The sequence below is a fragment of the Protopterus annectens genome, chromosome 12.part0, assembly GCF_019279795.1.
Source record: "Protopterus annectens isolate FY-2018-M chromosome 12.part0, PAN1.0, whole genome shotgun sequence".
Taxonomy (NCBI): domain Eukaryota; kingdom Metazoa; phylum Chordata; order Ceratodontiformes; family Protopteridae; genus Protopterus; species Protopterus annectens.
In genome coordinates, this window is record NC_056746.1 from 339,071,594 (window position 1) to 339,096,930 (window position 25,337).

General features: G+C 42.3%; 1 protein-coding gene across 1 annotated transcript in view; it reads right to left on the bottom strand.

Annotated features, from left to right (window-relative positions):
- Positions 1-25,337, bottom strand: part of PARN (poly(A)-specific ribonuclease) — a 1,015,251-nt gene that overhangs the window by 809,492 nt on the left and 180,422 nt on the right. The window contains exon 7 of the mRNA XM_044088915.1: positions 2,386-2,551. Within this exon, the coding sequence (XP_043944850.1) occupies positions 2,386-2,551 (166 nt within the window). The remainder of the gene's footprint in view (positions 1-2,385; positions 2,552-25,337) is intronic.

Here is a 25,337-nt window from a genome sequence, read left to right on the forward strand (position 1 = left end):
GCCCAGTTATCTAGAATTTTGTAAAAAATCATATGTCATTTGTGAATATCAACATGATTCATATGCTTGTCTTACAGATGTAGGAGAACTCTATGTTATGTGTATATTAAACTACTGGTGTAGAAGTGTGTGTTGAACAGGGTTTATACAGTACTGAGCTTCAAGGATGTCTCCACCGTGTACCCTACTGGAAAAGAACAGAAATGTATATAAACTATACACCTTACAAATGCCTTTGCCAGGTCAAGGTAGGCAGTTTGAACCATTTTGCCCTCACTGACCTGCCCTTAACTAAACCAAACTGGGTTGGGTCCAGTGTCTGGTGGTTTCCCCATGTCATTATTGATCATTTCCATAATAATTCTTTCCATGGCTTTGCATAAAAGACTAGTAAGATTTATGGGTCTGTAGCTTCCAGGGTCTGCAGATGGCACATCTTTTTGCAGAAAGATGACTGTTGCTGTTCTCCATTTGTGAGGCACAAAGCCTGTTTGCAGACTATAGTTAAATAGCAATTACAGCAGGCCTGATGGGTTATATTTCATGATATTTAGAAGGCATTCTGGGATATTGTCTGGGCCCACTGATGCAGTGTTCTTGGCCTTAGAGAGAGCATTAAGGACCCGTTTCCTAATGACAGCAAGGGGAGTTGCATCTGATGGCATTTCCTGAGGGAAGGTTAATGGGAGACAGGGGTAAAGTTGGACCTGAATTTGTTGCTCAGTAGATTTGCTACATCTTCTGGCTCAGAATAGGTGGCTCCATTAAAAAGTTCTGCACACAATTGTGTATTGCCTTTGAGGTTGTGGACATTGCCAAATAATGCCTTGTGGTTGCCCTTGGCTTGGGAGGCCAACTTTACCTCAAATTTGGCTTTGGCAGACTATTTGTCCTATGAACTGTTTGTTTAGTTTGATGAGAGTGCTTTTATCCTGCCGAGTGCTATACCTCATATAATATATGTCACGGTTTTATTCCTTCGGTTATACAGCCTGTTGGATGTCGTGATTCCACCAGGGCAGCTTAATTTTGTTTTAGTTAGTTCTGTACTTCTTCCTGGTGGGTACAGCTGCCTCTGTACAGCTATTAACATGCTTGTATAGGGTTTCTGTGAGCAGTTCCACGTAGGGAGCAGTGTTCTCGGGGTTTATGGGGACTTTAAAGTTTGCCAGGTTATCACTTAATATGAAGAAGTTAGCCTTAATTACTGAATATTCCAAGGTTAACTGGATTTCCAGGTTTTATTTTTATTTCAAAGACCATTCTGTGGTCTGACATTACAAGAAAAGACATTACACAGTAGGGGACGTGCAGCAGCCTCTCATATTAGTGAAGACCAGATCCAGTATGTCTGCATCCATGGCATGTGTATTGACAATCTGGTCCAGGGAATTTGTGTTTATAAAATCCAGAAATCTTTGTGCTGGTACATATAGTGTCATATAAGATTCTCAGCTAATACAGTGGGGTAATTAAAGTTGCCCATGAATAATGGACATGGTACTGGGTTAGATGGTCAGTGTTTCCAGTTAGTTTAAATGCAGGTTATGGGTTTCCTGGATCAGAGGGGGACCTATAGCTTTATTAGAGATATGGGATTTTTGCCTACGGTGATTTGAACATGGAGAAGCTCAAGAGCATTGTCCTGTTTGACCAGCCATGAGGTATTTTTATTTTTGATGTAAAATGAGACACTTCCACCTTTAGTCCCAGTCTGTGTAGTAGCTGGTTCTAAATGTGTGGAAGGGATTATAGCCTTGCATTGCTGGTGTGCTCTCCGCAGCTCTCAATCATGTCTCAGTGGCCACACAAACATCAAAGGATTGTAGGGAGTGGAGTTTTTTTGTTTAGACCCCTAGCATTGAATGGTGACACCTTTAGATTTTCTTGGTTTTGATTTTCTGTAAACCATTTTCAGTTTGGCATTGCCTAAAAAGGAACTATGGGGGAAGACAATATTTTAGCTAATATTGGAAAGCCTAGAGTGGGAGAGATGCAGCCCACTCCTGGCAAAGCAGCATGGTCTGTTGACCATCTCCTTCCTTGCTGATGGATACTACACCTCCTTAAAATCACACCAGAAACTAAGGAAATTATTATCAATTTTCCACTATTGCTACTGTTGCTCATTTTCACCTGGAGCGCTCTCATGGCTATTAACTTCTACTTCCCCTCACCAAATTTCAGCAGTGACGTCCAGTAGCATATATGTTCAAGGAATAGTCACAGCTCATCTACTAATGAATCAGATTAACTGAATAAAACAACATATGTTTTGGGAAAGGTTCTAAAAATCTATGGTGCTACAAATGTATCTAAAGGTTAAAGTCTAAGGTAACTTCAAAGAAAATATGCCAAAAGGACATGTAATGGAGACCAACTTACACAACTTTATCAATAAATACTTTGTGTTCCTCTGGAACTACTACTGGGCCCTTGGCTGTGTTAGGTGAAATAAAAGATGGTGTGCCTGCACCATTGGCTTGTGATAATTTTTCCTCATATTGCTCTCGCAACTGTCGCTCCTCTTCCCGGTTCAAGTATGGTACCCCTAAGACAAAAAAAAAAAACAGATAATTGAGAGCGCATGAAATTTAGTGGTCTATATAACATTTGCCATCTACATAACAAGAGTATTTAAAACAACTGATGTTCATATTAAATATGGCATTTAAGATGGTCAACAACTGCAAAAGCTGTAATACTATGGTACATAATGCATGGCAGCCTGCTCTCCATAGATATACCCAGTTAAGAAGACTGGGCCAATGGAGTCACAATAGTAGTGTACAGAAAAATATACCAATACATCACAGATGTAACTTTCAGTGTGGGTAGCAACTCAGCAATACCGTTCACTCCTTTCATTTCCAAAAGCAAATGTTATGGACTATGAACAAAAATAAATAAATAAAAATACAGACAGTATCAAAGCCTATTTGGCTAACTTCTAGTTTACAGAAGCCTAGATAGTAAACTGCACTTCAGCCAAAAATGAAGTGCTGTTTTTAAACTTTTCCAAAATGCATTACAACCCAGTACAAACTCTCATGTATTCAGTTTCATCTGCTTTCTACAACTTGGATTGCTTTTTGCATTCAGCCTAGTGAGATATGGTAACTATGTTATATAAAAAGGTAGCTTTCTGAACAGGATGCAAATATCTCCTATACAATTTTATGAATGGGTCACCTTGAATCATTTTCTACTTTTTCCCTGGGGGTGCATATCGGAGCTAACTGCATTAGTAGCAGTTAGATTTTAGTTAGGGTCATGTTTCGAGTGTTGGCCCTACTGCTACTTGCAGCACACATCACCATTTGGCTGCCAACAGCATACTAAATGCTTCAGAGATACTAGAGAAATATAACTAAGGAAAGGTAACAGTCAGGTTTGGGTAATGTAGCTACAAGGGAAGCTGGGGCTTCCAAGAATTTAACTGCAGTGTGACAATGTTGGCTTGTATTTGGTTGTATTAGAGTCATGATAACCACTGTGAAGGTTACATGTGTAGCCCACCATGGGGTACCATGTAAACTTTGGATTCAAATATCTGAGCACACTTGCACACAAGTTCCACCACAGCAATGCAATAGCAGCAGGGATTCCATCCCGGTGGTTTGAATTGTCTGGATTTTGTCATCCTGCAGGATTACTTTGTACACTGATCACCAGCATCTGCAGCATATGAATGTTATTAATTGGGTGAAGGTGAAAGTGTGGTTTGGCAAAATTAATTTTAATAATCAGAAACACTGAAACAATCTGATCACAGACTGCAAAGGGAGGGAAAAATCATCCTGTGCTGGGGCAGCAAGGAACCAGTCACCAAGAAAGGGGAGAATCTTTTTTTTTTTTCCTCCAAGCACCTCTACTGAATTATCACTTGTTACATAGGCAAGTTTACATTCATTCAAAGATAATCAAACTATATTAACATAAACATTATACTTCACATATATTGTTATATATATATATATAATACAACCTAATCAATATTCCATAAAATATTAAATTCCTGCCTTTTTTTGTAAGCAAGAAACATCTTTATTAAATCATCACTTACTACATAGGCAATCATACGTTTATATAAACAAAACAAACCACACCAACACAATCCTAGTTGCAAGCATTTTACATCACAAACCATACTGATACAATCCCAGATGCAAACATTACACATCACTTATGATCTACTTAATCTTTTTTACTCACACATTACATAGCTCGTTTAAATCCTGCCACCTTTTAAACCTCATTTCTCCCTTGTATGTATTGTTCCCACAATTCCCATTCTTTCCTATGTAATTTGCTCCTACCCTTTTCTAAAGATCTCAATTCCTGTTGTTTTATCTCTTGTTACTATATTCACTATTTCCAGTATAGTTGGTTTACATTTTGATTTCCATTTTCTAGAAATTGCTTTTTTGGCAGTCACCATTATTAGACACAGCAAGCCTTACCATGTCTAGCAATGCAGAGTCTGTATCACAGCTCAGAAAAAATCCTTTCTCTCGTCAGACCAATCTGCCTACCCAGCATCTCCGACAATGTATCCCACAGAGAATCCTTAAAGTCCACCAACTCGCCACACTCTCAGACAATATGTACCCAATTACCTCTTTCTTCCCCTTCACACCTCCAACATTTGCTGTCTGCTTGAGGAAAATTCTCTGAAGTCTACTTGGGGTATAAAAATATCTATGTAAACATTTCTAGGCAAAAATCCTACATCTTCTAGTTTTTGTTGCATATTTGGGAGACATACATATATCCTCCCATCGTTTCTTTGTGAATTGCTTATCCAATCTCTCTTCCCAATCCTTTTTCACCTCCTTTGACTGATTCTTAGTTGTCATGCAATATTTCATATGCTCTACTAATTATTCTTTTTTTAATGGAAGCTTCTGTTCTACATTCCAGTAAAAACTCTACCAGTACTTGTCTTTCATTTAGGACCCCCAAGACAGGGGAAAATCTTGACTCCTCACAGCCACTGGTGGGGTACAACCACTCTCACTCACTCAGGGGACTGTGGCAATACTAAAGGATAGACTGAAGGATAGAGTCATGAAATGGTATTGATAAAGCTTTGACCAGGAGGTGCAGGGACCTCCTTGACTCCTTGATTTTAAATGTGCATCTAAGCATCCTAGAGGTCTAAATCCGTCCATCTCAGCTACTAATGATAGGCAAGTAAAAAAGCTTTGCAGAGAGATCATTCTGAATTTTTCTTTTAGTATAAAATGGTTTACACCAGTAAGAGTACAAGTCTCAGGATCATTTTGTCCTTCAAAATAATCTTTAAAACAGTAAACAGTCTATGGCCAAGGGATATCTGCTGGATGGCATGCGTTAGAAGTTATGTACTTTTTACCTTATCATGGATTTTTGACAGAGAAGAACATCCAGCAAGGACTTTGTTGAGGTGGGTTTCTACAAATACAATCTCTTACCCTTTGAGCTTTATATCCTGGACCTTCCAGTCCTTGGCAATTTGGATCATCATAGATGCTGGGGCAGTCACCCACCCAACTGCCTCCAGAATGCAGCAATAGCCAAGGAGGGCTTCAGGAGGAGGGTTAACTGTGACCCCTCAATAAATGGCAGTTTTCTATCTCTAGGTTGACAAATGACATGGAAGATGCCCGACAGACAATCCTCTTCCCATATCCTTTGGGTGACCTGACCACAAATGACATTCGCTGTATTGTATTCCACTAAAGACAGTGGAGGCTAGCTCTCAAATCCAAAGCCATACTTTTTTTGCCCTATTTACCCTATACTATTCAGGTATTTGCTAACTTCATCACCAAAAGGAGGGTGTTTCTGAATAAGGATTCCAAGAAAGTTACAATAGTATTATTGTTACACCAGAGGTAGGACAGCAGATGCACTCCTATTTCAGGTCCTACAGTGCTATCCAAGCCCTCACCAATGCTATACACAGACAATGCAGTTCACAAAAGCTGTAATTTTGGACCTTAATTTATATTTCAGAGGCCTATTTGGTAACTCCATCACCAAATGAACATTTTTGTCAGATGCTCATGCTGTTCATTTTGAAAATGCACCACTTGGGTCACAGATTCATTTTAAATTTTGGCAACAGATGAAATATGCTGACTTGTAAACTTCCTTTAACAAAACTATCCCTCCAGTACAACATAACGACAAGTCTCATCAGGGTCTCCAATAATAAATATGTTTTGATTAGTCATTTTTAATGGAGCAATAATTCAGACCAGTGATGCTGCAACTAGGATTCTAGTCCACTCACTTCACTGTAAGGTCACTAATGTTTAGGTGAAAAAGAAAAGTCAGAATGAATGGCAGTTGACCCAAGGGAGTAGAACACTTTAACCACTGTCAGACCCTTCCCCCAAAGTCAGTAACCGCTGACGAGACATGGCAATGGTTGGAAGGGTAGGGTATGGTAATATGGCAGAGATGGCCAAGCAGTCAAGTCAAAAGGTTTAAGGAAGGCTAGTCCTGTAAAAAAGGGCAGATAATCAAGAGATACAATTATGCTGCTACCCCTATATGGCTTATGTCCAGATGTATGACTAACTGGTCGAGTGTTGCCCATGTATACAGGTGTGTTTAATACATCAATCAAGCTGGGGTGGAAGATGAAGCATTTAAACTCCAACTCCCAAGCATTAGTTTTCAATGCTGCCTTGTCAAACAAATGAAATCAGTATGGCTAAATGTGCATTCTTTCAATGCGGTCCCCAATAAAGGAACATTAGTTGCTTAAGCACACATCAAGGAGAAACACCCTACTGAGATGTTCTATCAGCTAACTAAGCAAGCTTTCCATAACGTAGCAGGGGTGAGGTGAAGTGGGCAATTGCAAGGTGGTAAGAGGAGCTATGAAGCGGTAGGCTTGCACTTGACCTTTTTTTTTCCTTTACAGAAAGACACTTTAATTCAGCATTTGAAGAAGTCATTTTTTTTATTTTACTACCATTTATTTACTGGGAAAATCCAATTGAGCACTGCCTTTTTTTCAGCAGAGGCAAAGCTCTATTATATGGACATCATTTGCAGCCAGTTTCATTCAGCAACATTTCCTTTATTCAGACATCCTTGACATCAGTTACACCATTTACAGTTTTATAGACTAGGTACTATACTAGCTGCTCTGTGGGCCATTTTAAGCCTAGCTGATATCCTTTTCACAGATAAGAATCAAAACCCATGCCATGTGGCTTAGAGGTAAACACGGTTAACAATGATACCAACCCAAATGGATTTATAAACAGCTGATTAAAAACTTGTTACATGGGCTGTATATGAATTATTTTCTTTTTTAGGATAGAGTTAGAGCAGCCCAAAGGAAGGAAGAAGGAGGAGGAGACACAAGGAAAATAAAGGAAATGAGATGATATAGGAGGATACAGTAATAACAGTTCATCAGATTTGTGCAGCAGAGAGTCATGGCACAAATTCATACAGCTCTATTTGTACAATTTAACCAGGGGTTACAGTTGGAATTTAAAGTCTTTTAGGCTGCAAAGTGTTCTTTAAGTGGAGTGGGATGGTATTCCATCTATTAGAAATTTTTATTTATTTTTATTTTACATTTGTTTACCGGGAAAATCCGACTGGACACAGGCCCGTTTTCAGTGGAGGCCTGGGGAGAAAAGCTCCACAAATATTACATTACATTAGTTAACATTACCATGTATACAAAAAAAGAAGTTATGTTCTTACTATAACGTTCCATCTGAGTAGTAGACTTCATTCTTCTGCACATATGGGTATATAATCTGATTTGGATCCGAGCCGGCAAAACTTTTCAAGCATCAGCTCCAAGCTCCAAGCTCCTCCCCTACCTATATTACATCACTTCCTCCCATCTAGCCCCAGATCGAGTTTTCCGTCACTAAAAAGCAACATAACCAAAACCCTAAACAGGAAACCCTGAAGAGTGAGGGGGACGGAGGGAGGGAAGGTGCAGAAGAATGAAGTCTACTACTCAGATGGAAGGTTATGATAAGAACATAACTTCTTTATCTGAAGTAGTTGACTTAATTCTTTCTGCACATATGGGACAGAGTCCCCAGCTACTAGTATTCCTGGGAGGCCCTTATGGAAGGATATTTCTGAGCACCGCAGAGCCAAAGGATGCTCTCTCTCTAGAAATAAGATCCAACTTATAATGAGAGATGAATGTGTGCAAATTGGCCCAAGTCGCTGCTAAACAGTTATCGTCTAATGGAACTCTTGACCAGAAAGCTGCAGAAGTGGCCATTGCTCTAGTGGAATAAGCCGTCAGTACACCAGGAGGAGATAAACCTTTGTCCTTATAAACTCGTGCAATACACAGAGTGATCCACCTTGCTAAGGACACTTTCGAAACTGCTTTGCCCAAAAATGATTTTGAAAAGGAGACAAACAACTGATCCAACTTCCGGAAGGGTTTAGTCCTATGGAGGTAAAAACTAAGCTGTCTATGGACATCCAATAAATGAAGCTTACGTTCACCTCTATTCTGAAAATTTGGGAAGAAGACTGGCAAATTTATAGATTGATTAATATTGGCTGCTGAAGACACTTTGGGAAGAAAAGAAGGGTTCATACGCAGCAAAACCCTATCCTTGTGGAAAACCAAATAGGGAGGCAAGGAGGATAAGGCCTGCAACTCTGAAACTCTCTTAGCTGAAGTGATAGCGACCAAGAATGCCGTCTTCATGACAAAAACTTCATCGGAACAGAACCAGCTGGCTCGAAAGGGTCAAGGCCTGAAGGACCAAAGTCAAATCCCAGGGGGGGGGGGGGGGCACTGTCTCTAACTGATGGTCGCAATAAAAAAGTGCCCTTCAGGAAGGCTTGGCACAGTTTGGCAGAAGCCAGAGCGACCTTATTTTCAACTACATGAAAATTGGAGATGGCAGCCAGTTGAACCTTAATGGTGGAAGCACTTGCACCTGACCGAAAAAGATCTGCCAAAAAATACAATATGACCGGAACAGGGACTGCAAACAGGTTCTGATTGCGCTGAGAGGCCCAAATGCAAAAACTTCTCCACTTGCTATTGTAAAGTTTCCTAGTGGAGGCTTTAAGAGAAGCTACCAGAATATTCTTAACAGGGGACGAAAGTCCGGGAGTCCTGATGATCATGGGAACTGGAGCAGCCAAGCTGTCAGCTTGAGACTGTCCAGGTTGGGCAGGGGCAAGCCCAACGGGTGAGAAATTAGATCCAGACAAGGATCTAGAGTCCATGGAGGAGCCAACAGGTGAGACCATAGGAAACCACACTTGGCATGGCCAGAAGGGAGCTACGAGAATGACTTTGCACTGTAGCCGGCAAGCTCTCTGAAGGAACTTCAGAATGAGAGGTAATGGGGGATAAGCATACAGTAGCCCGGGAGGCCAAGCATGGACTAGAGCATCCCTGGGGACATCCCCCGGAGGGGGGATCAGAGCGAAAAAGTTGCTGCACTTCGCGTTGGAAGGAGATGCGAAGAGATCGCAGCAACGTTGACCCTAAACGCAGAAGATCTTCTCCGTCACTGATAGGTTTATAGGTTAAGTACTAAGCTAACTGCCCTTGTGAGCCATTTTAAGCCTAGCCAATTATCCCTTGTCAGATTCAAACCCTGTACCTTGTGTTTGTAAGGCAAACACCTTAACCATTAATTGGGGGGGTGGCCTGAAGCTCAATGCCAAAAAGTGTATTGTCATCCTCTTTGGTAAAAACTCTGTACCCATGAACTACCATATAGCTGGTAGTCTACTTAATGCTGAAAATGTTAGACCTTGGGACACAGGTGGACAGTAGTCTTTCCTTTGATAATCACATCGCCACAGTGGTCAGGAAATCCTTCTACGTGGCTCATCTCATCACAAAAGGATTCTCATCCAGAAAAAAGAGAGGTCATTGTTCCCCTCTACTCATCACTCATTAGACCTATTATAGAGTACAACGCCCCTTTTGGTATGTACCTCACAAGACATCTACAACAACTGGAAAGACCACAGAAATACCTCACAAAGAGGATTACTGGCCTCAAACAGATGCCCTATGCAGACCATCTCAAAAAATTACAGCTTTATTCCATCGCATATCACCTACTAAGGGGCGATCTCTGCCTAACATACAAAGCTATGTCAAACCCAGAGCTGTAGGACATGCTCCACTTAAAGAAATCCCAATCCTTCTGAGCTACATGCTCTAGGGAACTAAACCTTGTCACCACAATAAACAGAACATGCTGGAGGGATAGATTCCTGTCCCAGAGACTTCCCATACTCTGGAATAGACTACCTATCTATGTCAAACAGAGCTCCTCATTAGCACTCAAGAAAAATCTTGATGATTGGATGGGAAATAGGAAATTCATCCCAGGGATCACTTCTGTGGCTCTGCTCGACAAGGGCACAGGAAAATAATTTTCTTGGGTGGCGAAAGCCTGGGTACATTGTTTGGCTAGGCTTATATAGGCTCAAGGGCCAATAGCCTAGTACCTACCTATGGATAGAAAATGTTGCTGACGAGTACATGCGCTTCCCAAAATGATCCATTGACCTGGACTCCTTGTCTGGTGGATGGACCGAGGAACTCTCCTGTGCCAGTTCCTTCTTTGTGGCAGCTGCAACCACCAAAGCATCTACTGGGGCTCCCTTGGACCATGCCTGCCTGTCTGACGGCAGGGAAAGAATTTTGTCTGGCCTTTTGGGCATAGGCTCTATGGTGTCAGGATCCTTCCATGCCCTAGTGGTGATGTGGTCCACCAAAGGGTCAGCTGGAGGGGAGACCCAGGAAGTAGATGTGCCCACGCCAAAGGCCTCCAGGAATACGGACTCATCCACAGAGGGTTTGGGGGCTGACCAACCTCCTCTTTGGCGGAGGATCTCCATAATGTCTCCGAACGAGATGTCCTCGGTAGGTGATCTGGGGGAACCCTCTCCTTCATCCAAGTCTGTATCAGTGGTAATGGACTCAGGGGAGTCCAAGTGCCTCCTCTTGCACCTGCGAGGTTCCTCTCCAGTGTGGCTCTCTGGAGAGGATTCGTAAGACTCCGCGGGTTCCCTGCGGGGAACATCCAGGGGTCGCCTTGGCACGGGCTGTCCCTGAGACAGGGCCATGGGAGCAGAATCTGAAATCAGAGGGGTCTGGGTGGGATCCGAGGATGTGAGCAGAGGTCTCAACACCTGGGAGAGGTCCCTTTCCACTGCCTCAAATGCCGATGGAGAGCACACCTCCGTAGAACGTAAGAAAGAGGCTCTCCCCGGCACCGAAGCAGGGACCAGAGCCGACATCGGGGTAGTCCGGGCACAGAGGGTGGGATCCAAAAGATCGAGGTCTCGACCCTCGGGTCCGACTCCCCGACCACAGCTCAGAGTCCCCTGGATCTGAGATTGGATCCAAGGAACTCAAGGTGACGGCCAGCATAGAGGAAACGAAAACCATCGGCACAGACCCCACAGCTCCAAAAGTTCTCGGACCCGAGAATGCCGAAGCGTCGGGTCGGATCGGGGAAGGAGCAATAGGGTGGAACATAGTAGGAGGACCCTCACCAATGGAAGAAGGCTCTGGCCTCCATATGAATCTGGTTCTGAATGAACCTCCTCATAAGCCTGTCCATATCAAGTTCGGATACACTCAGTCTCTATCTCTGGAAGAAGCGACTGACTCAGGTCTGGGTCGGATCAGAGGGAAGTGCCTCGGCTCAGACGGCTCCGGCGAGAAACGGGGAGAGCAGAGCCGAGGAGAACGAGACCTGGGTACCTTAGAAGAGGGGCTGGAGATGGACTCCCTGTCCGGGGACCTTTTTCTGGGCCTGACCCTCTCTTTATGGCACCTCTCCTTCTCTCTCTTGTTCCTACCTCTGTGAGACGACTCAGAGGAAGTAGGCCTGGCGGGAGGTCGAGTCCCTGCCTGCTCAGAGTCACCAGCTGGGGAGGAAACAGAGGCAGACTCCAGGGCAGAAGCTGGTAGCAGACCTTTAGCCACAAGCTTAGCCCGATGATCCTTCAACACCCTAGGGTTAATACCCAAACAAATGTCGCAGGATGCCGACAGATGGGCGACCCCTAAACATAGAACACACAGAGTGTGGCCATCGGCTGGAGAAAGCTTATGACCACACACTGTGCACTTTTTAAAGAGAACTTTAGGCTTTTCAGCCATAGTAAAAGACAGAAAAAGCCCTAGGGCCTGCCCACACACACACACACACACACAACAGGGGATTGGGCCTAGGCGGGAAACAGTAACACAATAATACACAAACACTTAGATTAATAACTATATATAAATTTTTTTTTTTTTTTTAAACTAACACGATGACCAAACGCGATGTAAGGAAGGATAAAGGGAAGGTATTCACACTCAGCAACTAGCAACAAAGGACCAAAAACCTTACCAACTAGCTAGGAGCTCAGAGACCACGATGCGGACTCCGAGCGGCAAACGAGATCTGGGGCTAGACAGGAGGACGTGATGTAATATAGGTAGGGGAGAAGCTTGGAGCTCGGAGCTGATGCTTGAAAAGTTTTGACGGCTCAGATCTGAATCAGATCAGTATACCCATATATGCAGGAAGAATGAAGTCAACTACTTCAGATCATTAGTTAACATTAGCATGATACATATTCATTAGTATTCATGCAGATAGCTACACAATTTGTTACATTACATCAGTAATATTCACAAGGTACAAGATATTCAAACTCAGAGTACAGTATTTTAGTTGAATGCAGATAAAAACAATAGTTTGATATGAGTTTTATTTGAGTATCTGCTAAAATTTGAGCAAAAGGGTAAGACATTAGAGAATACTTTAATTTCTAGCTTTGTATCACTAAACTATTAGAGGTCAAGAACAATGGTGATTATTTGTGAGAGTATTAATAGCAGTGAGTTGATTTGGTCTAGCCTGGGGGAAGACATGAACATAGCCAGTTTTGCATAAAATGGGATTTTATGTTTTTTTTTGAAGAGGTAAGGTAAGGATGTTGAGGTTAGGTGATCAGGTAGGAGGTTCCAGGTTTTTGCAATGCAGCAGGCAAAGAGTGATTTGCCAGCTTCATTTTTGTGCTTGGTGACAGTTATGTGGTTTTGTTGTGTTGATCTTAGGTTTCTGGAGGTGTATAGGGTTGAATTAATTGTTGCAAGGCTGGGGTTTTCAAAGGAAAGTAGTAGAGCTTATGGACAGTGGTAAGTTGGTTGAGTAGGAGGATATGAGGTTACTCAAGCCAGCTGAGTTGTTGTCTAAGGGATTGTCAGTGATGGGACCTACGGGTGGCTTCATTAGCAAATTTGGCAATTTTGTTGTAGCATGATTCAGTTTTGGAAAGTTCTGCTTGGTGAAGGTTTGTAAAGATTGGGGAAGCATAAAGAAGTATAGATAAAACAAATAAAATAAATTAGAAATGCAGTGTGAATACAGTGAGTATCCTGCATTGTTGTTCGGTTTAGTTATAGTTATAGAGAGTAATAACTTCTCAGTAGAGTGCAGAGGTTGCTTTAGTAGTGGAAGGCAGAATGATGGAGTAGAGACTGGAATTTTTTAGGGCTGTGCAGTAGTTTGAAGGCTGCAATTAATCAAGAGTAAAACAGAATTATTTACGTTTGCACAGTTTAGCTGCTTTAGAGCAAGGTAGTAATGAGACCTAAACTGTTGATTGGCTGCAAACATGGCTACTTATTGTAGCATTGTTCTAGTTTGGCTGAAATAGAGGAGATGAGATCCGTTAGGATAGGACAGGCATACAACAGGGTGAGAAGTAGAAAAGTAGTGGCTGCGTTTGGTCTGGCAAAGTCAGTAATGTAGTGTTGTACTCTATAGAGGCAGTCTAGACTTTGGCAAGTCTTATGGCTTTGGTGAAGGCATAATCTATAATCATATCTATTAGTTTGGTGTGAGATACCAATTCTAAATTGGTCTTGTTGGATGATAGTATATTAAAGGCATTTTTTGGAGGGGGATAGTGCTAGGGGGTGAACAGTAATTATTTTCAGGGCAAGTTTTGAGTTGCTGCACCAAACTTTATGGAGAAAGATTTCTGGATGAGTGCAAGGAGCATGGGAAGGGTCATAACAGCATACAGAGTGGAATCATCGGCATATTGTACTAAGGCAGTCTCTCTGGCTGCTGTGTTTGGGCATTGATAAGCCAGTTAAACAGTAATGGTCCTAGGATAGAGCCTTGTGAGACTCCAATGGATACAGGAAGGAAAGGGAAGTCCTGTTGACATTTCGCTGCTTGGGACCGGCTATTAAGGTTATTCTGAAACCAGTTAGGTGAGGAGGGTGACAGCCCATTGGGAGATGTAGCTCAGTTAAGAGAATTTGATGACTGACCGTGTTGAATGCCTTGGATAGATCCAGAAATAGGGCTGAGGTTTGAAAAATACAGTTGTGTACACTTACCATAATGCAGATGTTTGAGTGTATTCAGTGTTGCAGTCCTAACTTATGGGATTTACTGCTGTGGAAGTCCTTGGCTGGCCCAACTACCACAAAATTTTCTCCTCCTCCTCCAGAAGCTAGTTAACAACGTCTGGATATTAAAGGAGGTCAGCCAGTGCCATGACCTCAGTACTTTCATGCCCCAAAAAGGTAGGAGGCCTCTTAACAGGTAAGGTCAGGGGCCTAAGCCCACAGACTCCAGAATATGTTTCAAGGAGGAGAGTGTAACCTGGAACTCAGGAGAATAACCAACCCTATCCCATAAGCAAGAGGAGAAGGAAGGAGGAAAAGAAAAGCATACTACAACAGTGAATACGGTTTACTATCATAATTTCGAAGACAACTTGGTCGACCGCACTATGTTTGAACACAAAGTCGAACAAGACAATGTCAAACTTCAAAAGCAGGCCTAGGAACGGGTTTTAACATGGGTCGAGATAGGGGTACGCTGCTATTGCTGAACTACAAACCTCGCTCCTATCTCGACCCATGTTAAAACCCGTTCCTAAGCTTGCTTTTGAAGTTCGACATTGCCGTGTTTGACTTTCCGTGTTCGAACATAGTGCGGTTGACCGAGTTGTCTTCAAAATTATGATAGTAAACCGTGAATACACCAACATCTACATTTATAGTAAGTGTATATAACTGTACTATGTTCTTAGTGCTTCACCATTGCACCCTAACTTATGGGATTACTCCCAAAACTAAAAAGAGGGTGGATGGAAGGACTAAGGAAAAGAAACGATGCCCTGCAAGATGGCAGTGGCAAACCCTGTTCTTGACTTGGAAAAGGTAGGAAGGTGGTAATGTCTGGTGAAGGCATACACAGAGGACCAAGTAACTGCTTCCAAAATGCCCTTGCTACTGGCTAAGAGCACAGAACACTGATCTGCCTTCCTGATATTCTTGATTGTACCCAAGTAATAAAGCAGTTGCCTATACACATCCAAAGTAAGGAGAATCCTTTCCCCCCTTGTTTGAGGGTTAGGAAAGAATGTAGGCAAGTGTATGGTCTGGTTTAAAGAAATCTCTGTTACCACCTTGGGCATAAAGGAAGGATTGTTCCTAAGAGATACTCTGTCTGGGTGGAAAATGAAAGGATCCACACACAAGGGCCTGAAGCTCTGAAACCCTTCTAGCTGAAATAATGGCTAGTAGGAAAGCAAGGAAGGATTGTTCCTAAGAGATACTCTGTCTGGGTGGAAAATGAAAGGATCCACACACAAGGGCCTGAAGCTCTGAAACCCTTCTAGCTGAAATAATGGCTAGTAGGAAAGCAGTCTTCTAGGTCATTAATGTCATATCTGCAGACCAGCTAATTTGAAAGGTGAGAGGGTGAGCTTCTCCAGAATGAAGTTGAGGTCACAGGGGATAAAAGGAGGTTTTCTGGAGAGCCTAATGTGGACAGCCCGTCTGAGGAACTGTTTCCTGAGAGGATGGCAAAACAGAGGACGACGAGAAGGCAGATAATCTGAAATAGCTGAAGCAGGGATTTTAAAAAGGAATAGGATAGTCCTTTTTTGAAAAGGTTTGACAAGTGTGACAGGATCACAGGCAAATGAGCTTGCCGAGGGCTTTGACTCTTGTGTGCACCATATAATGAATCTTTTCCATTTGGTGGAGTAAGCCTTTCTAGTGCTAGGTCTCCTGGCTTCTTTTAGAATGTCCAGAACTTAATTGTTGAACAGTTCCCTCTTCCCTGGGATCAAGACATCGGCCAAGCTGTCAATTTGAGTGTGAGCAGGTTGGGGTATAAAATTTTGCCCTTGTTCTGTTCTAACAGGTCCACTCTCTGGCAGCAGACATGGCTCCCTGTTGGTTAAACTGAGTAAAAGGGGTTACCAGTGCTGCCTTGGCCAATCTGGGGCTATTAGAATGACCCCTGGCTCTTCAGCAGTATCATGGTGAGCAAGGGTATGAGGAAAGGCATAGATGAATAGTCCTACCCAAGGGAAGGAAAAGGCATTTGTCTTCCAGGCTAACCTTGCTTTGGTCCTGAAGCAAAACATTTCCAAGTGAGTATTTTCTTTGGTGGTAAAAATATTTCTGTGGCACATGCCATTCTTTGGCTATGCTGAGAAAAACTTTCCGTTGCAGTTGCCAATAGTGGGCATCTGACACAGTCTCTTGCTAAGGTAAGCCCTAGTTGACTGGTTTCTCCTGATAGGTACTGTGCCATGAGATGCAGTCTTAGGGAGATGGCCATTTCCCAAAGGTGCATGGCCAGGTGACAAAAGAAATAACAGTACACCCCCCCCCATTTATGCACTACATAACCATGGTATTTATTGTATGTCTTTACCAGAAGGACTCCTGGTTTCCATATTTCTTTGAAGGCAATCAATCCTTTTTAGACTGCCACCAGTTCTTTTAGGTTGATGTGTTTTTTTTTTTTTTAACTGGGAGTCTCACCTACCTTCAGTCTGGAAGTTGCTGTAGCGAGTTCCTCAGGCTATTTCTGAGGCATCTGTTGTCAGGGTTTGGCCCTGAGGGATGAAACTGAAGGGGAATGCCCAAACTGAGGGAGCATGCCTGGCCCCACCAGGCAAACTCTCTCCTGAGACAAGGAAGATTTATCCTGAAGATGAGAGATAAAGAATGCTGGCATCACACATTTTTGAAGCACCACTGCAGTCTCCTCATATGTTGCCTGGCCAGGGGGATCATGAGGAAGCAAGATGCCATGCAACCCAGGGATCTGAGATATTCTCAGTCAAGGAGATGCTTCCTGACAAGGAGCTTTTTGAAGTACAAAGTTAGAAGGGTAATCTTGTCTGGAGGAGGAAAAGTTTTCTGAAGAGTCAAGTCGAATAACGGCTCCAGAAACACAATCCTGTTTGTGGGGTTGGTCTCAGATTTTTGGGTATTGATGGTAAACCCCACTGAAGTCCGTATATTTTGGATGTAAAGCAGATCCGCTTTGAATTTTTCTACATCTATTGTCTGAATCCAGCAATCTAAGTAGAGGCAAATCTGAATGTCCTTTGTCCTGCAGAAGGCTGTCACTGGGGCTAGGCATTTTGTGAAAACCCTGGATGAAGCAGACAAGGCAAAGAGTAGAGCACATAACTGATAATGTTTCACACCTGCTCTGAACTGCAAGAGTCTCCCTGTGAGAGATTCTTCTATGAGGATGTGGAGGTCTTTTGGATCGAAGGTTACCATGAACACTTTGGAAGAGATCATGGGCAGTAGTTTTTGAAGTGTTAGCATTTAAATTTTGGGACCTGTAAGAATCAGTTGAGCCTTGACAGGTCTAGAATTAGCCCCCAATACCTTCTTTTCTGGGAACTTCGAACCCTCTAGAGAGTAAAAACCTTTTGCTTGCAAAGAGGTTGGTACAGGTTCCACCTGGCCTTGGATGCACAGAAGCTGTATTTGGTGTAAGGCCTCTGTCTTTTGGTTTGGAGGAATATCTGGGAAGCCTGAACTTAAGGGCTGTTTGAACTGGAGTTTGTAACCTTTTCAAATGATTTTTCAGAACCCACATATCCCTGGTAACGAGGGTCCAGTTCTTCAGGAAAAGGAGTAGAAGGGGTGAGAGGTAGGGGGGAAAGGGAGTGTCATGCAAGAGTCATGATTGCTCCTTGCTAGGTCCCTGGGGGCAGGATCCCCACAAGTTTTGGAATCAGTTTCCCCACTGCACTGGACGCTGGTGCGGCCTTTGGCTCCTTTCTCTTAAAGGTCTCCTATGTCTAGGCTTAGACTGAGGAGCTAGAAAGGACTAGTGCTTAGTAGGGTAACTGTGGCTGAAACAAGGAGATTGGGCCTGAAGACAGTCCTTGACTGCATGGATATAGCCTTATCTTCCACTTTTAAGCACAGCTTCAACCTTAGGATGAAAAAGAAAGTTTGAGTCCAAAGGGGCATCCAGGAGACTGGATCGTACATATTCAGAAAGGGACTGCTCTCTCCAGCCAGACATGCCTTCTAAAGACCAATCCTGTGGCTGCTAGAAGCGTCCAGAGCAACAGAGCCACAGGAGTGTTTAGCTACTTGAAAGCAGGAATTGCACAAGTCCAGGAGCTCCTTTGAGATGGCCTTATTTTCAAAGCATCATCTATCTAAAATGGTTATCTGCTACTTCACCATATGAAACTGGCAGTTCAAAGCTCTCATGACAAGGCAGCAGAGATGTATACTTTCTTTCCAAACCTGTCCAAGGCTCTGCTTTCTTTGTCCATTGGTAAAGGGTTTTTCGAAGTACTACCTTTTGCATCCTTTGGGCCTCTAAGTCACCACGTCAGGACCTGCCACAGGGCTCTTAAATGTGTTTGTGAGACCCTAGAACCCTGTAAAATCTGTCCGGTTTCCAAAGGGAAGGGTGAAGGGAAGTTGGCTGTAAAGAGGAATCCTGCAAGATATCATCCACCACATCTAAGATGGGCTAATGGCAACAGGTTTATGCTAAAGGAAAATAGGGAACACCTTAACAATTCTCTTGGATTGTGGATAGTCCTGAATTTCCCATACTAAGTGCTCCCTCACAGTATGTAAGGTTTCCACAAAGTAAATATCCTCAAAGGGGAGGTTGAGGCTAGGTTCTCTGCAGAATCAGAACCCCACAGGAAGCAATAGATGTGCCACCCTCAAAAGTAGACTCTTCCTCCTCCGATTCAAAGGTGTCAGAAAAATCCTGGGGTGAAGTATCCCTCCTTTTACCAGGAGATAATTTTGAGGGGTGGGGGTTGGTGGGGAGCGAGGCATCTGGATGACCAAGGAAATAAAATCCTCAGCCAACCTAGGTCTTGTTGATAGACCCGAATTTGGGAGTCAGTAGGCCTAGGCTGGGGCAAAGTGGATGAAGCTTATTTGTGAGACCTTAGGCCTAAGGTTAAAGCAGACATCCTCACTAGGACCCAGATGAGCAACCAGCTTCTGAAGGTTGTGGGCTGAGGCAATCTCTTGATGACAAGAGGAACAGTAAATCAGTTTTAAAGCAGTCATCAGAAGCCAGAGCCTGCGAAGTAGCCCCGGACTCAACTAACAAACCAAGTCCTTCTACTTATAAAAAAGTAGAGGGACTCAGACATACCAGACTCTGAATGGGGTTCTCAATAGAGGCCTGTTCCACAACCTCAGTCACTGAAGGGGACTGCAAAAATGCCCCCTCTTCAATGATCATAAGCCTAGAAGGGTGGCGAACAAACATTGTTCGAGGCCCCAAGTCAGACATTTTTGTTTTTTTTTTTTTACACCTAGGGAGATTAACTTCAGCTTAACTGGTGGATGACATAGTATGTGAAGGCCCCAACAACTCTCCAAAATGTTTTGCTAAAATCCCAGCCCTTGGTATTTGCTTGCCATAGCAGAGACAGTTACTAACCTTATCGGACATGAGTCAAAAAAAATCCCAAAGGGGTACTTCGCTTTAGATGTCTTCTTTCTCTGGTGTGGACCCAACTGACACACTGACTAGCACTCTGCTTCAGGCTTAAACGACAAGAACGAACTGACGTCATGGCACCAGCCAACCCCCTTTATATCCAGATATCATGATGTCCGATAGAGCATCTGCTGGTTTCAGGAGAAGAAAGTTCTCTGGTGGTCCAGTCAGCAAAGGACTTCCCTGGCAGGAAATCCTGCAAGTTAAAACTACAACAGTGAAACACGAACATCCTTAATTTCTACTGTGATTTACTATACCTGTGAACTTTAGGTCAGTGCTTGTACTGTGATTGGGTTTGAAACCATGCTGTGAGGCAAAAAAAGAAATTAGAAGTAATATGTAACAAGTAGAGCATGAATAAATCTTTCCAAGGACTTCAGAGAAGGAAGAGAAAATGGTGAGTGGTCCATAGTTTGAGAGCTCGGTTGATGAGCCACCTTTATAGATGGGTTTTTATTTTTTGTAGGGTTTTTTCCCTTAACATTTTCTTTTGCTCTTCACAAAGAACTAAGGAGGTGGGGCACTCATTCATGGTACCAGCACAGGGTGCAAGTTCAGCCAGCTACACCGCTGCAAACTTGCAAATTGAATGCCTTGTAAGGATGCATCGTTTCATATTCTAGTTGACACTAGCCCAGTGACCATATCTTGTGTTCTTCTCTACACCTTACTATTCCCAGAAGTGTTTACCGTATCATATTCAAGTATTTTTTTTTTTTTTTACGTTTATCATGAATGACTTACTAGCTTACAACATTAAGTCCTAGATACAACTTATTCTTCTCAAAGAAAATTGCTGTATTTCTTTGACTAATCAAAACTTATTAGTAAGAAATCTTTCATTGTAACATATTTCAATAAGTGCATTTCTGAGTAAGCATCTGAATATCTTTGAAATGTTTACTTTTTTTTCTTCTATCAGTGGCAACTGCACTACTGCTCAAAGAATCTCTGCTAGTAGCAGTTTTTTCGTGAAGCATTGGTAAACCCACATTATTCAATGTATGTATTTGCTGTGTGTATTTCCTTGCCTGGTCTGCAATTTACTTTCAGATAAAACTTCTGTAAATTAAGTGATATCTTTTGCAATCTTAGGGATACCTTTTTCACTTTTCAAAACCATTTTGAATATTCCTTGTAAAGACTTGTGGTTTAATTCCATCTGAGCATTACTATACATATTCAGATTTACTATGAGAAATTCAGTGCTGTTGCTAGCAGTCTCGACCTTTCTTTCTGCATTTATCTTAAGTCTGACGGTAGAAAATGAAATGTGTTAGGCATTTCCAGAAAAGAATGACTTTCAGTAACACGTTTCAGACTCTACTGTCAGACTAATGACAAAGTATTTCACATTTCCCAATGTTATTTTAGAAGCATCATTTAACTTGAAATTCTGGGAGGCCATGGTGGTGCAGCGGTTACCGTTGCCGACTCACATCAAGAGGTTCTCTGGTTCGATTTTTGGCTGGGGTGCCTTCTGTGCGGAGTCTGCATGTCCTCCCTGTGGTCGCATGGGTTTCCTCCGGGTGCTCTGGTTTACTCCCACATCCCAAAGACATGCAGTAGGTGGATTGGACACTTGAAATTGGCCCTAGGTGTGAATGTGAGCATGTGTGTGCCTTCTGTGGAAGGATGGGCGCCAGGCTGGCAACTCGACACTGTAAAACTCCACTGCCAATCATGACCGGACAGATGATCCGCTGTGGCGACCCCTAACCAGGAAAAGCCGAAAGAAGAAGATTTAACTTGAAATTCTAAACTAATCTGTTCGGAGCTGAATCAATCACTTTTGTCATGCTGCTACTACACCCAACATCATTCTATTATATCAACACCTTTCAAGCCTCCAGTCACTTGTGCAATGGTTCATTGAAACCTCTGGTATGTATGAAATAAACTACTAAACAAAAGCTTAAAGCACCATCTCCTTCTTAATGTCGCAATGAATTTAATCAATGAAAAATCAAGTTTTTTCAGCCACAAACCCTGGATTGCAACCAACAATGAAAAAATCTTGGAAAAAAGCACATTTGACATTGAAGAGATCAGTTCTAATAATAAGCAATGAATAACACTCTCCTTTAGTCCCTTTATTTAAATATGGTGGAAAAAAACAAAATACTTACCTCACCTTTTTTTTTACAATGTCTGCGTACTCATTTTTTGGTTTTAAACACCGCATTACATTCCTCCTTTATTTTACTTCAGCCAGCTACCAATACCTTCCCGAGGCATAAATCACTGCCACCATGCCTGTGTTTATTTTTATGCGATATTCTGCTGTCAAACTTGCTACATTTGGAAAACGTTACGCAAAATATTACAGCAATGCCTCTACACAGTATCTGAGATGTCTGTGAATGTCTGACTTCTTTATGCTTGCATTCTGGTTTACAGCATAAATTTGTTTTACCATTAAGAGTACTTTTTACAGTAACAAGTAAGAAAAAAAATTATTTCGTTTTTATTCGGTAAATGCATGTAAAAGGTTACATTTAATAAAGATATTTAAGAATATTAGACTCGCTTTTAAATTCCATAGTTTTAGAAAATGACACTAGTATAGCCAGCAATACCAGCATAAGACAAAGCTCTGGTTAAGGTCCAGGTAACAATTTCAGTTAGCAGCTCGGACACCTGAAAGATGGCAGGAGAGGCGAGAATAGGTGTGCCCTCTAGTGGATGGGGCAGGAATAGAGCCAGTCAGTCACACTGGCATAATCCATCAATAGGGTGGCAAGGCAAACGCACAGCACAGGAGTGGGTATTAGGCTAAAAAAGCCACCACCAGCTGTTAGCCTTCAACACGGGTGCAAGAAAATGTGCACTCTTCGTGGCATTATGGGCCTCCTCAAGGACATGAATCCACTTTCCACACTGGTTGACATTAAGCCACTGCAAAGCACACACTCACCTGCTGAAATGTCCTCGACGGCATAAAAGCATATTTAAGACCGCCTAAATGAATCCTTCCTCTGTACACCTTTGTCCCTGAACCTGGGAAAGGGAAATAATGTGCCACATCCAACTGGGGGAGGAGGCTTGATAGTCGGTAGGCATGAAGCAAAAATCACATTAGGATTTGGTATTTATATTTACCTACATGTTGGCAACTTTTGATCAAATGGAGTCACTCAGCAGATACAACATGTTAACAGGAACATACTTAGCAAGCGATCACAGATACCCCAAGATGCCTAGCCATATACATCTTTAAGCAGGACTCTTTCAAGCACTTAATAGTGCTCACTCCCAAAAGTGAGCAGAGCTGTACATAACCCTTATGTAAATTTGCATCTACCGATACAGTCATAAAGGCTAGCCCTTAATGTAGCCAAAGTAGTTTATTGAACCTGCAGTGGTAACCAAGAACATTCCTAGCATATGGAATAAGTTAACAACCGCTCAGCCCAGCAAATCTGGTCTATTTGTACATATAGACTTGGGTCCTTAGTATGAGTATTTGCAGAGCCACTGGTTTTGCAAAACAGTTGGGAAGTCCAATAGGACTGCCTTTCACAGCTGAAAAAGCAAGACCGTTCACCTCACAGGAACTTGTACACAGAGTATAAGGAAAGTCACAATAATCTTCTGGGTAGTGAAGAGAAAAGCACCAGTGTGGAAACACAGCAGTCACAGTTCAAAATATCCACAGGTAAAATAGACAGCAAGCATCAGGTAAAATAAATCCAAGTATGGAAGCACTGCAGTCACAATTTAAAACATACAAAGGTACAGTAGGCAGCAACCAGGCAGCGGGTAAAATAAATCCAAGTTTAATGTATATACATACTTGGATTTTCTTTGCACTTAGTTTTGATTTCTGGCTACTAGTGTGGTTTGTCTGCTGGTGAATTTTTTATGTTTTGCATAATATTCTGGGTAGTTGAAACATTTAAAATGTTTAAACTTCTTGGTTAAAATTCTATGAGGCGTTTCCAACTGAATAAGCCTGGATTTGTACATACCAAAGGAGGAACTATTAAAATGATGGGTCCGATGATGGAAGAGACCAGTGGAAGGACAACTTCATATTCCCTTGGAAATCAACTGGGCTATACAGAAGGATTTCCTTACTATGGTGGAAACAGAGAGAGGGAGAGAGAGACAGAGAGACCTAGGTCTCTTAGGACAGTGTCAGAAGTCCCATTTACAGCATATGAGGTGGGGGCAAACTTCCTACCAAATGCTGCAATGCTGCATTTCCCCCCCATTTAGTATGATACAGTTTTTGATTTGCTGTACATATGCATATTTCAACCCTTGCCAATTTTTTTTCAGTTGAAAAGCAAGCAATAGAACTCAAGTTTGCAGTCATCAGAAACTTTGCCAACCACCCTTATGAAACGCTGACTTCAATGGCTGCAAGAGAACTATCAAACAGGAGAAGGCCTGAAACTGATCCCTGTGGCATCACACTACTTACAATTTCACATTCACAAAAGGAACCAGTAATTTTCACAACATGGGATCTACTGCATAGCCAATTTACAACCAAGCGGGCAATGTAAGGATTTACATGAAGCTTATCTAAATTTTTCAATAATACCAGCAGTGGGGTGGAGTGGGGGCAAAAGACTTGGCACAATCAAGGCAAGTGTGCAGAGAATTACCACTATCCACAGTACCAGAAACCTTTTCAAAGAAGCTTACTAAGTTAAGGAGATGGGACCCGTCCTGAAAACAAAATAAAAATGAACAGTATCTAGATCAGTTTGGTTGCCAATGTCTGAATAAATAACTTCTGCTGCGATACGTTTCATGGATTTGTATATAAAGTTAAAGTTCTCTGTTCAGAACCACAGCTCCACTGTTTTAAAATCATAATCAAGAAGAAAAAAAAACTACACACCCTCCACCACCAAAGTCCAACTTAAAAACAACATTCTGATTATTCATTTTCTACAGTTCTCCTCAGCACCGTCTATTCTCAGTGCTTCCGGAGCATATTCAAGTCTGCTCCCTACTGAAATGTTAGCACTTAAAATCAACATTCCGATTATTCATTTTCTACAGTTCTCCTCAGCAATGTCTATTCTCAGTGCTTCCGGAGCATATTCAAGTCTGCTCCCTACTGAAATGTTAGCACTCATAATGCGAAGTGCCAAAAGACAGAAAAAAGGATTGAAAATCCAGGGGAAGAGCAAATCTCAATCACTCTGCTACTTTAAACTTTTTTTTGCAGGAGAGAAAGTGTCCACCCACCTAAGGCAGAGGCAGGCCCCCCAGCCACCTCCAAACTTGTATATACCAACTCCAAGATTGCAATACCTTAGAGAAAAATAGGAATATTCCAAACTGCCATCCCAGTCTCGTATACCCAAGTCTATTTTGTTGATCACTCAGTCTCAGTGTTTTGGGGCTGTCTAGAAGGGCCTGACATTTCAAATAGTTAAATTTCAAATCTCTCAGAATCTACTACTTTCATTTCACTAGTATCAACACCACAAGTTTCTGCTCAAAATACAAATTTTTACTTTGCTTTCAAAAATACAAAAAATTTACTTTGCAAAGATTTGT